A 14,173-nucleotide genomic window follows, 5' to 3' on the forward strand; every position below is an offset into this window, starting at 1 on the left:
CTTTCTGTCTGTCCGCCCTCACGGGGTGGGGGGGCTGCCTTTTCAGGGGTGCTGTTTCGCAGGGCTGGTACTCCAGCCGGGTGCGGGGCACCTGGGGTAGGTAGATATGAGAGGGCGCGCCGATGTGCCCGGCTTAGGGGCGCCATTTCGGAAGGGGGGCACGATATATTATTTCGTTTGCTATCTTTCTGTGTCCTGCTTTTTCCTCCACTCCAGAGGGCTTTCCCAAGCGGGCTCCCATCCAGGCACCGACAGACTCAATCTAGACCTGCTGAGTTTTCACTTTACTGCGTCTTGTCCCTTCAGAACATGCCCTGAGGTCTGATTCCAGCTTCAAACTTCAGTTGTATGTTTTAAAAACAGGATTTGTTATTTCCTAGCTTTCTGATCCTTTGTTCGTTCTTTCTTTATTATCCTTTATGATGGCTACAACAACCTTATCAACACAGAATAAACAACCAGGCATTCAAACACACACAGAGAGGAGAATGTGAGCACACACACAAGTCACCATTTCATTTCATTTTGCCAATATTTGCCATATAAATGAGAGGGAACCAGCTAGAAACAAGTGTGTTTCTTAATACTGTATGTATAGGAACCTGATATAAGAACAGTACACCCACTCAGTGGCGTAGCGTGGGGGGTGCAGGGGGGGCCGGCCGCACCGGGCGCAACATCTGGGGGTTAGGGTTAGGGGGCGCAAATCCACGGGTTAGGGGGCGCAAATCCATGGGTTAGGGGGCACAAATTACTTGCCTTGCCCCGGGTGCTGACAACCCACGCTACGCCACTGCACCCAGTTACCGGTACCTTCTTTCTTAACTGGAGATGCAGCAACAGGAAAAGCTGCCCCAGTTGGATTTCAGCTTCTCTTACAGAGGACTGCTAGTGAAAAGGCAGAAACAGATGAGGTTAGATATCTGATACCTTGTTGGCTCTTTATACCAGCATCAGAGGAAGATATGCAGGCGGGAGGGAGAGCCTACAGGTTTGCCAGGGCTTATGTTTCCCTGTAAATGCTTGCCTCCTAATGCTAGCTCTATGGGGACCAGCTGTGGATATTCAGGTGGGTGCTGAGTGAGGCATCTTCTAAAACACTGTATTATTAATCCACATGCTGTGCCTCGGCCTTTAAAACAGACTCTAGAGTAGAGACCAATTTAACAAACACACATTGCAGAAGATTCCCCACCCCAATTCAGTGAGTCGTTACTGTATCTTTAAGATGAATATACTCTCCTGATGCCTCAGCCATCGTTTATTATCACATTTTATCTGTTTCCTTTATTCAAGCCTCTGTTGATGTTTAAAACCTGTTTTTAAACCTGTCTTCTCTTTTCTCCCTCCCCTCCCCTGACTTCATGCAATTCCAGGATTGTGATGTGGCACAACAAATCTTCCAAAGAGGGCTGATAGTGATGACAGCATTACATTTTTATGTATACCATATAGGAAGATATATACATATACAGAGAGAGAGAGAAAATTATACATGGAATTATGGCTTTTGGTGTGGAAAGCAGCTATAAAATACGTATTTGAACAATGCCAGTTAGGGTTACGTGGTTTCAAACTACCTGCTGCTATTAAACACTAAAACAGATTTTTCTCTTTACCTGTATTCACTGTCCCATAGGTAATTATGTAGCATTTCCTGAAGTAGTTACGCAAGTTCTGCTCTGGGGGCTTTGCTGGCAATGGGAGTTTATTGACCAATTGGATGTTTTGCAGATAAGACAGGTGGAAGGAAGAGCTGCTGCCACTACTGTGTGGTGTTATAAACCTCACCACTTTCACTTCCTATATAAATTGCCAGACAGCTGCTCTTGAGGGGTTCCTGCCCTCCATGACCAGAGGCTGGATCTACAATGCATTGATGGCACAGCGCAAGTATGAATGTTACTGAAGATGTCACTTGATATTTTTATGTAAGATATTTGAATACCACAATTCCATTAAGTATATCCAGAGTAGTTTGGTATTAAGATGATCCTGCTTGCTTGCCATGGTATCTAAGATGGTAAGGTGCTACAAGCAAAAACCCCAGCTCATTGAGCACCAGCTGGAGGAAAAGGCCTGTGAGATAAAAGCTGGCCATAAACATTGTTTGTCCCCTCTATTGGGCACATCAAGGGGGAGTGGGTTTAAAATGGAGAAAATTAATATATTGGGTATCATCTCTGCTGTGAAAATGAGAAGTCTACCGAAACTAGTTTCAATTCATGCTCATTTAGATTCCTGCAGGAAAAGCTGGTGGTGGGGCAGAGCTACAGTAACCCCCACCCCCAACATCGCTGCGTTTTTCCGGGGGGGGGGGGAGTGGGATATAAATAACAATAAAATACCAGCACGTGTCCAGCACACTGTGGATGTGTGTGGTTCTTTTGGCTAGAAGCTGAATTCCAAGGAAAGCAATACTTGTCTCTGCTTCTCATATCCTGAGGGTGTGCTTGACAGGAAGTCAGCGTGGTTTATGGGAAATGGTGACACAGGTACTTGTACTTGTCCAGAAATACAACTCAATAGCTGTGCAGGGAAGCAGGAATTAGTTCTCTAGTAGCTGGTTTCAGCTTCCTGATAGGATCTTGGAAGTATCTTTTCTCTACTAATCCCACCCTCCAACGGCTTTTAAGTCCCATTATGTTCTATCAGTGCACATCATTCCATTGGGCTGCAGCTATTCTTTTAAAGGAATGTGGTTAATTGATCAACTTTGAACACCATTGAAACGTGACAGGAGTCTGGGTTGACTTGCCCCACCCCTTAATTGCAGGTGTCAGTTATCAAAATCCTGGCTCAATTTAAAACAGGCGATGTGGTTTCAAAGGAAGAATGGGAGCGCATTCTGAAGCATGCTCCCGATCCTTCCTAGCCAGCCCAGTTTGAATTTAAGTTTGACTGCAAAAGCAGAATCTTCCTTTGAACAAACCACACCTTTGAAAGAAGAATAGGAAGTGTGCAGTACCGTAATTTGGCACATTTCTCTTTCTCTGCAATTGTAACAGCAGCTGGAAAGGAAGATTTGGGAGCACATTTAAGAGTGCACTGCTGGTCCTTCCTTTTCAGATTTGCTCTGCAGGTTTAGTGAGGTTAGATGATGCACAGGTGTGTGTGGTTTAGCCTAAACTATGCTGTAGGCCAAAGTGGGAGGCCTGGTGGACCAGAGGTTTCTCACTACCAATTTAAAATAACCCAAGGAATGGTGTCAGGAGGTGAGCAGCTGCTGTAACTGGTAAAATATTATTGATAAGGAGGTTGCAATTCACCATTTTAGAGGTTTATGTAAACATTACTAGACTGGATAGTACTTTTGTTTTCAGTTTCAATATTGTTAACTAAAAAATATGAGTACACACACATATATATGCTTTGAGCATGATTACCTGTATTTCTCTTATTGCAGTTTTATAAAAAGCATAGTATTTAAATCAGCCTGTGTCTCTAGATGCATCTAAGATGAGCAAAGAATCATCTCCAGAAGCTTATCACATGGTTATGAACCATCCATAAGAAACAGCTACTCAGGGCAGGAATTCTTTAATCATTTGTGCATGGTGATGGAGGTTTGGAAAGTTTTCCATTTTTAGAAATGAATTTTCATAAAATTCATTAGTAATGGGCCAAGCACTCCCCAGGCAGGTTAAAGGCTATTCAATGTTACCATGTGCTGCTCCCCTGTTGAAGAAGGCGGCTGCCTGTGGGGCAGCACTCATAATTTTGTTGTTGTTTTTATTTAGATTTTTCACCCATTCCTTCCTTCAAAAGGTGGAGGTAAACAGCAACTTATTTATACCCCATCCATCTGGCTGGGTTTCCCCAGCCACCCAATAGAATATTAACAAAACCATACAAAGCTTTTTGAATTTTTTAAAAACAAACAAATATTTTCACAAGTAAATAATTTCAAGGTTGTCCATTTAAGCTGTAGGCAGTGACATCCTGCTGTTGATGTTCCACCCGTGATGTGTGTGTGGATCTGGCTATGGATCTGGAAGATCTCCAGCATCCTTGTTGCTCCCACCCCAGTGGAGGCTGCTCCATTCAGACAGTCCCACCAACCTCGGCCTCCCTTCAATCAGCCTCCACCCACCTGCCTTTGTTACTTATAACCAATACAGGGTGTAGCACTGCCTTATCAGCTTCCTCCTCCTTAGTCTCAGTGTTTCCCTTGTAGATCTCATCTGAGGGGAAGAAGGGGGACAAAACCGGAATTAGTTGGCTCTGCCTGACATTGACTCGGGCTCCACCTGCTGTTGGCCTTCTGCCCTACCAGTCTCAGTGGGCACCAGCCACCATTGTCTCACACCTCCAGGGAGGGCCAGAAACAACAGAAGCCCTGAGGCTGGCACAGTAATTTCTCTCCCACTGGATTCAACATAAGGCCAGGGAGGAGAAGGAAAAGGATCACCCTCCCGCTCTGGCCACAGCTGGCCAGCAAGAAGGGTTCCGGATGTGGCTATTGCTCTCCCTTGGACTCAACCACAACCTCCCTTGGATTGATCTCACGATGAGTAAACAACTGCAATGTATATACAGTGGTAACTCTAGTTATGAACTTAGTTAGTTCTGGAGGTCCGTTCTTAACCTGAAACTGTTCTTAACTAGAGATGTGCTTTTGCTAATGGAGCCCCTGTTGCCGCTGCGCAACTGGCACACGATTTCCGTTCTCATCCTGGGGCAAAGTTCTCAACTCGAGGTAACTCTTCCAGGTTAGTGGAGTTTGTAACCTGAGGCGTTTGTAACTTGGGGTACCACTGTAGTACTAATCAAAGTTTTCAAAGCTGGCTGCAGAGTTTTCAGTGCCTTCATTTCCCCCCTCAAAATCTAAATAATATAAAGGAAATATATGACGTTAGCGATTCTTACAATGATCTGCTTAACTACAATAACAAGTCCCCCCTTTTTTTGTAATGAACACAATATCTTTGTTGTTGTTTTCTTCATGGGTACTATTGCTTATTTCTTCTTTTTTGTGTCTTACCTGTGCTCTGTGCACTTGTAATTTTGTACTTTTTATTTTTCAATAAAGAAAAAAAATCTAATGATTTTCCAAGTGCTCCAATGAAAATCCAACCAACACTTTAAATCCGTTTGAATATATCATTGAAACAACATGTAGTGTGCTTTATTGATTTTATTTCCTATTCAATTATTTCAGTAAAAACTTGGGTACTGGAAAAAAAATCCAATCCATACAGTGTACAAATGTGGCATACAATTATTATCATTATTTTAAAGTGTGAAATAAATATATAGTAGTTCAGATCCCTTATCAATTTAAGGCAGCAGAGAACTTTCACGAAAATTTTACTGATGCAACGTTTTCTAGAAGATCCACATCCCTGCTTGTGGATAAACGACATGCGCTACAGCAAGGTAACACAACAGACTTCAATCTCTCATTGCTACTAGGCATGAGGGCTATGTTCTACCTCCATTGTCAGAGGCAGCAGGTCTCTGAATGCCAGCTGCTGGAGAGAACAAGTGGGAGAGGACTGTTGTGCTCATGTCCTGCTTACAAGCTTCCCGGAGGCATCTGGTTGAGATGGACTAGATGGGCCTTTGGTCTGATTCAGAAGGGCTACAGTGGTACCCCTGATTGCGAATGGGATCCATTCCAGAGGCCCATTCGCAACATGAAAGGAATGCAACCTGCAGTGGCGCGTCTGCGCACGCGCGGGTTGTGATTCGCCGCTTCTGCGCATCTATGCACGCGCGAGCAGCGGAACCCGGAAGTAACCCTTTCCGGTACTTCCGGGTCACTGCGGGACGTAACCTGAAAGAACTCAACATGAAGCAGATGTAACATGAGGTATGACTTTATTATGTTCTTATGGTGTTCTGCCACTCTCTCTTCTCCCATTTCCTGCAAGGTAAGCCCTCTGGTGGTTAAAATATGCCTGCAACATTTCTGCTTATTGCCACCTTTGACATCCAGCTGAAACTGCTGTGATGCATCTTCAATTATCTACAGTCATCCTGGTCAGCGATACTATCCTCACATGTCTAGAGGGGTAGGCCTGTCCTTGCTTACTGACATCCCCCCCTTTCAAAATAGCTACCAACCACTTTTAAAAACAACAAATATTTGCTTTGTTCATTCAGCAGAGGGAGCCTGAAGCAGCTCTTAAGACATGACAATAGTGTGATGCAGCATCAAAAAAAGATAATGTTATTCTAGGCTGCCTCAACAGAAGTCTAGTCAGATCAAGGGAAGTAATAGTACTACTCTACTCTGCCTTGGTCAAACCACACCTGGAGTACTGTGTCCAGTTCTGGGCACCACAATTTAAGAAGGCTGTTAACAAGCTGGAATGTGTGCAGAAGAGGGCAACCAAGATGATCAAGTATCTAGAAACCAAGTCTTACGAGGAACGCTTGAAGTAGCTGGGTATGTTTAGCCTAGAGGAGATATGATAGCCATCTTCAAATATCTGAAGTTCTGTCATATGGAAGCGGGAGCATGCTTGTTTTCTCGTGCTTTGGAGGGTAGAACTTGAGGCAACGGCTTCAAGTTACAAGAAAGGAGATTCTGACTAAACATTCGAAAAAACTTTCTGACAGTAAGAGCTGTTTGACAGTAGAACAGACTCACACGAGAGGTGGTGGACTCTCCTTCCTTAGAAGTTTTAAAGCAGAGATTGGATGATCATCTGTCACGGATGCTTTAGCTGAGATTCCTGCACTGCAGGGGGTTGGACTAGATGACCCTTGGGTCTCTTCCAACTCTAAGATTCTATGCCTTTATCTGCTTGGTGGTCACTCCTATTGTCAATGACACTTACTGTACCCTCCTAAGCTAATTGTGAGTGCGGGAAGAATCCTACAGTTGGGTAGGATACAGCTTGTCACAAGGTGATGGCAACTAAGAGTTTAAAGGCAGCCTGTTGGATGTATTTGTTTTACTGAAGCATTAAAGATGTCTTCATGTAGTTGTTACTACAGAGAAATGTGATAGGTATATAGCCAATTGGTAATATGACTGGGGTGTAATCATTATGGGACAGTTTCAGATAAACACTTAGGGATGAAAAAATAAAAGCTTTGTTTTTGTTTGGAGGAAAGAAGCTATGAAAGTCCAGATGTCTATTGGGAAGCATTGCTACAGAGAAGTTGGAGACAAGTCACTGCACAAACATTTTTCAAACTAGGGCCTCTGAAAAACTCTTGTTCTATCAAATTGGTTATCATATTCAGAACAAAAAGAAGCAGACTATGTCCACACATGCCTGCATATTTGGGTCACTGTTTCTGTGTGCAGGTTTGTGTGCCTTTGTTCACACAGGAGTACTTTCAAAATCTATATTGGTGCTTCCTGGGATGTATTTTTGAAATACAAGTTTCCTAATATTCCAGGTTTGCACAAAACTGTAAAAATATTTTTTAAAGACCTCTGTTGCTCCAAACCCAGCAAGGAGTCACTCACATGAAAGGCTGCTGCTTCCTTTCCTCTCCTATTCCTTCACCGCCTCCTCTACCTGCAAGGGCAAATTTTATTTTTAATACAGCTGTTAATACAGCTGTTTTGTGCAAGATCTCTTCTGTGCAAAACAGCTGTTTTAAAATTTCGAAAACAATGATACTGGGAGCATGCATCCTTCCCTATCAGCTGATGGAAGCAAAATGGACGTGGGGGGATGGTGGCAATAGATGGCACCAGAGAAACATGTCAAAGGCCCACCCACCCAATGTGCTCCAGGTGCATTCACAATCAGGAAACAAACAATTTTATATTGAAATTACTCTCCCATTTTGGATTTCATCTTGATCATAAAAATCCAAGTTTAGTGTTGAAGAACCACAGGCTGTCAGTTGAATGGGGAGAACATCATGTGGACAACACCCCAAAACCAAGGCACATGTAGTTTCAAATCCACATTAAATTCCCATGCGGATGAGCCCCTAGAGTTGCTCTTTCAGGAGATGGTGGATGGATGGGCTAGCAGGAAGCACTGAAGAGAGAAGCTGGTGATGATCACATAGCCTGAAAGAATTTGAAGGCACTGGCAAAAAGCAGATATTGAAATAAAATCAATTGGGCATTAGGAGGCATGTGTAGATCCAAAAATGTCTTTTGAAATACCTTTCGTACAAAATAGCTAATTTCTGCTCATTTTGTACGAAATAGTACATTTCAAAATAGCCAGCTGCTTCCCAAAATGGAAGGGACAGGACTCTAATACTTCAGTCTGCATTTGGCCAATGTCCATAAAATTAATGAAGGCTGAAAGATACGCTAGTAAGGCAAGTTGTATTAATGTTGCCAGAAGTGAAGGGACAGTGCCCTCGGCTGTATACCAAAAGGCTAGCACACCCATGAAAACATGGCCCTCCCAGTCCGTTCATAATTCCAAGAGTACAATATACAGCAGTTCTTTCTGGGCAGACTCTTGCTTTTCTTTCAGCTTGTTAATATATATTGCATTATTATTATTACACTGGAAAAATTACTTTAGCTTTTACTCTCTTTTTTTGAGCTGCTGTTCAGGATGGTGATTGCTACTTCATTATAGGCAACTATTTTCTCATTAGTGAGCACTTTTCTGCTTTCACTCAATATATCTTGTAAGACCCAATAGACAACATTGCTCTTTTGCTGTTTCATGATACTTCTAAATTGTACCTCTGTTACCTGAAGCACTGCTTTGGGAGAATGATTTTATTTTGTAAAGATCAGTGTGACATGGAGCTGTTGTTCTTCCTAGTAAACATCTGCCGCTAGTTTGAGTTCACTTGGGGCTGCTTCACATGTTGTAGGCATGATTTACAATTCTCCTTTATTGCTCTGATGCATGCAGTTCCTTCCAGTGTCAGCTCTGGCAGCCAAACCCTTAGTAAATTTCAGGTGTCGAGATATCACATAGCCCAGGGTTCAGTTACGTAGCAAGTGCTATGCAACAGAGTTATCAGTGGCACCTATGTTTTTTAACTGTACATGTTTTAAATACAATTGGGTAGATACTTGCTACCCAAACGGCACTTCCACTCCACACCACTAGGGCTACCAGTACTGTACACTTTCAAAACTCCATTCCAGCCTTAATCTCAATTCCACACACCCCTCCCTCCTAGGTGCTTCCTGAAGGGGTTAACGCTACCATGCCGCATGTCAGGACCAGATCATGGCTGCAAGTGACAGACTCCTCTTGCGATTGGCCAGTGCTTTGCCGCTTATTCAGAAGTCCCAAGTTTGGACTGCAGTTGTAACCACATTTAGAACACACAGCATACAAATTTCAAATTTTGGGGTTAAGAATAATTATTCCAACTAATCTGCTAGATAACTAACATTAATTTTTTTTGAAAAATTAGCAAAATGAGTTATTTCTAAATATATAATTTGATCGTTTCCAGATATTCTTTTATTTCCTGTTAAAATGAAACTTCACACACCTTTTAGATCTATAACGATGCCCCTCATTAATTTTATACTGCAGTAGGTATATGATTCCCCCCCCCCAAAAAAACCCATTCTACTGTATTATTGGCAATAGGTATTTTCAGATGCATGAAAAGTTAATTTACAAGATACTTATATATTATATAGAGATTTCCCCATTCTATGTTGGAGCACCACAACACTCCGGTGTCAGTTGTTGAACATCCCCGCGTAGACGTATTCAGTTAAGGTTACCTGCTAAGGCTCAGACACACCCGGGGCAGTGGGGTACATCTGCACCTTGTGCCCTCCCTGCAATGCCGCGAGAAGCAGAGACGGGCCTACATAGGTGGCGGCACAGGGCTTGCAGCGAGCAGAAAGGCGAATTGCTCAAGTTTTCAGCACCGCCGCGCTCGTCGGAGATGCTGTGGAACAACGCCGAGGGCTCCGACGGAGGGGTTCCTGATGATTCCCTTTAAATGGGTCTCGGTGACCCCAAATGACCACCTTAGCCTCCCGTCGGAGCTGCAGACTCCGGCTCCGCCCCGCGCCACCCACCCGCTCCCGCCTCCGGAGAGACCGGGCCCGCTTCGGCCCCTCCGCCAGCTCCGCGCCTCTAGCCGGGAACACGCGCTCTCTGCCAGGGACGGCGCCTCCTCCAGCCGCTGGGGGGCGCGCTGCCCAGGCGCTGCCCGCTCCGGCGATGGCGGCGGAGGCTTCCCCCCGCGGGCAGGGGCCGGACGGGCCGCGCCGCCATATTGGCTGTTGTCCTGTCTGAAAGCAGCAGCAGCGGCGGCGGCGGCGGCGTTAGCGGCGGCGGCGGGAGCAACAGCGGCGTTAGCGGCGGCGGCGAGAGCGCGGCAGCGTGGGGCGCGGGACGGGCATGACTCGCAGGCGGAACAAGGCGGTGGGCGCGGCCGGGGCGCGGCGGGAGCGGGCGGGGGGAGCAGCCCCCCCAGAGCCGCCCGCGCCCCCCGCCGGGCCCGGCCTTCCAGAGACTCCCGAGGCGGCGGCGGCGAGCAGTGCGGAGCAGGGCAGAGCCTCACAGGTACCGGGAGCGCGCGCCCATATCCCGCCCTGCATCCACACCCCTCTGCTGCCCTTAGACCGCTCGCCCCGCATCCATTTGCGGCGCGCGATCCACCCTTCACCCAGAAACCCCGACCGCACACGTCCGCCTGCACGCGGATCGCCCCGATCCATCCTCCCGAGGTGCCCCCCGTTCGCCTCCCCCCACTCCCCGCCCCCGCCGACTGGGATCGCCCTCCTGGATGCGACTCCCGCAGCACATTGCACGAGTGCCACCAGACATCCAGCAGCGGCACCCAGTGTGCGCCGTGCAGTCACCTCAAGATCCACCTTGAATCCAAGCTGTCTAGATCATGACCCTAGGGTGTGTGTGGTGTGTGTGCGACTCGCTCTCTCCCTATCCCCCCCTTACACTGAAGCCACCTGCTTCCCCCACATCCAGCGCCCGTCAGGCCCAGATCCCCACCTCTGTTCATGTCAAGCCCTCTCTTCCTCTGCCCACCCCCTTGCTTCAGCACTCAAATCTACTCTAGTCCAACCACAAATAGTCCCACATCCACAATCCTTATGTGCACTACTTACCGATACCCCTTCGGTGTGCAGTGGCCACCTTTTTGCTTGCATGCAACAGTCGTTGAGCATTTATAGTCCACCCTAGCCTGCAGAAGGCTGCTAGACCAGGTCCCCATCTCCTTTACCCCATTCCATATGTTGGACGCACCACCAATTCTATAGCTTTTGGTGCTGGAGCACCCATACATTCTGTGCTTGCTGCATCTTTTCAGGCTTCTTGTTGCATCTTCCTCAGATATAGAAAGACAGGCCTTCCCCCAAATACTAACTAGTACTTAGCATATGCACCTTTATCTTCTGTTTGCATTTTGAGCATTTCCATTTCATTTGCTTCTCTTGTGGGGCTGAAAATTGAGTGGGGCCTGCGACCATGCTGTATCTTGTCCTTCAGATTGTGCCTGGGCCTGTTTTCAGATATATGCACGCATCCCTTCCCAGTAGGTAGGGGGTGGCAGCCAACTGAATCTTTGTGCAGTCTATATTTTTACTAAATAAGAAATCAGAGTAGGAAATTATTGTTGCTTGCTCAGATGAACTAGCACCATAGAATTGTAGAGTTGAAAGGGACCATGAGGGTCATCTAGTCCAACCCCCTGCAAGGCAGGAATCAACAAATGGCCACCATCCAATGTTTCTTGCAAGAAGGCTGCCTTGGAAGGGTAAGGGCAGATGTGTGGACAGAGAACACATGAGACTAATGGCAGACAGCACTGACCAGTGTACACCACAGAAGGTCACTGCATAAGTGATGCTCTGCCCTGCAAGAGGAAATGAGTTTCTCCAGCTGGATGTTGGTATTTGGGTGAATTTGCAGAGCTTTGCTGAGTTACTGTGGGACAATTGGACAGGAGCTGTGCTGCAAGCAGAATGCAGTTTGAGCCAAGGAAAGAGCTAGAACCTGGCATGGACAGAGGAGGATGTTCAAAATCCATTCCAGTGTGTCTCTTGGTCCTGAGTCTGCATAGGTAACATCTACCCTTATGGGCACTGGGGATACTGCTCCTATCTCTGTACTGTTAGCCATGTACGCTGAGGTGGCAAATCCTCAGGACAGCTTTGTGTTAACTAAGGATTGTAGAATTAGCCTTCTGGGAAGCCAGGCTGCTGTTGGCAGACAGCAGACCTGCAGGAGACTCAGCCAGAGTTACACAGAGTATGTGGAAGTGGGGGCTTGTCTACAGACTGTGCCAGTCGGCAAGGCATTTTCAGCCTTTTTCAGGGGGCGGGGCAGGGAGAGAGCGCTCTTCTTGTTTGCACACCTGTTTTTTAGCCTGGCTAACGAGCCATTTGGTGGGTGAAGCGGGCACAGTGGCAAATTTGTCCCTGAATAGGATACAGTGCACCTAGACTGGCATGTGTCTGGCCCAGGATAAAAGAATCCCAAACTATCATCATACAGAGTTGCTAGCAAGTAAGCAAGCAAGTTACCAGTCGCAGGAGAGCAGTCAACGTTTTTCGTCCGATTGTGTCTCCTAGACTTTTGCATGCAGTGGGAATGATTAAGAGGTAGTTTCTCTCCATGAAAGTTTGTGTCTCATCTGCCCCGGTGCTCAAGTTTTGGACAAAAAGGTACAGGGTCCCTAGTGAAAGTCATAAGCCCGCACCCCCAACTTTCCCTGCTTTTAAACACCACGCCTCTGTGTAGCCTTTCCCCCCTCTCAGTTTTTAAACTTAAATTGATAAAATTATATCATTACAGTTTTAACAAAATTCATCCAATTCGTCTGTTACATCATACTTTGAATCCCTTTTTAGTTTTGTAAAAACTGGCTGAGGGGGTTAGCATCAAATAAAGAGAACTGGAGCCCCTCTAGACTGCCTGTAATTCAAGCATTGATCTGCCCCCTCCCCGCAAATATGCCAACTTCATTATTCAGAGATGAGAGGATTACAAATGTCACATAAATGAGACCACAGTAGCCTATGATGTGCTATAGCAGGGTTGGGAATTGGTTGGGAGTGCTTCCCTTGCTTCTTATTAGAGCACGTATTCTCTACGGAGAACTGGGTTTAAGAGACTAGCACATAAGTGTGCAACAGATAGGTCAAGTCAGGGTGCAGCACAGCAGCTTTGAGAGTTGCCGGGTGGGGAGAGGAGTGCTGTTTGTCTGTCTTGTCTATACCAAGGATGGCCAACATCCATGCCATATGAGATGCACAGGGCATAACTTCTTGCCTCATGGCACTCCTCTCACATGCCTTTGAGACAGTGTTTCTCAAACTTTGGTCTCCAGCTGTTGTCGGACTACAACTCCCAACATCCCTAGCTAACAGGACCAGTGGTCAGGGCTGATTGGAGGTATAGTCCAACATCAGCTAGGGACCCAAGTTTGGGAAACACAACTCTAAGATACGGTGTGCTAATATGCTAGGGAGTCACTCTCGGCTTCTTGGTTTCCTTTGGTAGACGGACCTGTCACACTGAAACAAAGAACATGACTTTCCTAGCCTCACTTTTCACTTTGTAGATAGAAGAACAGCTCCCCTGGCCAAGATGCTGGGGTAAGGGACAATAAGTTCATGACTGGGGACTGGGATCTGGTCCTTGAGCATCTCAGCCACTCCACCCCTTGAATCCACCCCTTCCCCCACACTCAGTAACTTGCTCATCTGTGTAGTTGCTCATCTTCCATAGTTGTGGAAGATGCACCTCGAAGCAGCCCTGCTATCTATACTTCCAAGGGTCTAATGCTAGCTATGACTTTCAAGGCAGAAAAGGTTTCCACGATCAACCGTTTCACGCAGAGGATATTTGAGCATCTTCAGGAGATAAGTACAGAAGTAGAAGCCAGTGGAAAAGACTTAGTGTTGGAACAGCCAGGTATAGGTTAATACAAAACTATTAGTTAAAACCCATTATGATGCACTGTAATCAGTTTCCTAATTATGTGATTTCTATGTTCCCGGTATTTGGGACACAAAATAGTAACTGGAAAGACCAGCTTGTTGCTGGCTTAAGAGCAATTGCTACAGTGGCTTGGACAGAGCTGTTACTCTTACTGTCCCAGTGTAATGAAGTGTGATGCAAACCTGCAGTGGAAACTTAAGCACAGAGCAGGCTTCCAAATCCAGTTTGGAGAGGTAGTCTGCGAACAAAGACCAAAAGACACTTTTAGTTGCATTTGGTGTCTGAAGTACCTATGTATTGCAAATAAATCAGAAAGCATTGTTGATAAATGAACAAAAAGC

At 46.0% G+C, this 14,173-nt stretch overlaps 1 protein-coding gene and 1 long non-coding RNA gene across 3 annotated transcripts in view; one reads left to right on the plus strand and one right to left on the minus strand.

Annotated features, from left to right (window-relative positions):
- Nucleotides 1-6,892: 6,892 nt before the first annotated feature.
- On the minus strand, nt 6,893-9,703 carry LOC307210535. Its single transcript, XR_013836057.1, has 2 exons — nt 9,638-9,703; nt 6,893-8,006 (listed from the first exon to the last, which is right to left on the minus strand). It is a non-coding gene; the product is annotated as an uncharacterized lncRNA (long non-coding RNA).
- A 503-nt stretch (nt 9,704-10,206) lies between these two features.
- The window catches only part of FAM193B (family with sequence similarity 193 member B), a 32,271-nt gene continuing 28,304 nt past the window's right edge, over nt 10,207-14,173 (plus strand). Inside the window, exon 1 of one of the 2 annotated variants that reach the window (XM_079964256.1) lies at nt 10,207-10,430. In XM_079964256.1, the coding sequence (XP_079820382.1) occupies nt 10,266-10,430 (165 nt within the window). In that variant the 5' untranslated portion in view covers nt 10,207-10,265. The remainder of the gene's footprint in view (nt 10,431-14,173) is intronic. The other variant, XM_079964257.1, reaches the window with a different exon arrangement.

The sequence above is a fragment of the Podarcis cretensis genome, assembly GCF_951804945.1.
Source record: "Podarcis cretensis genome assembly, chromosome: 2".
Taxonomy (NCBI): Eukaryota; Metazoa; Chordata; class Lepidosauria; order Squamata; family Lacertidae; genus Podarcis; species Podarcis cretensis.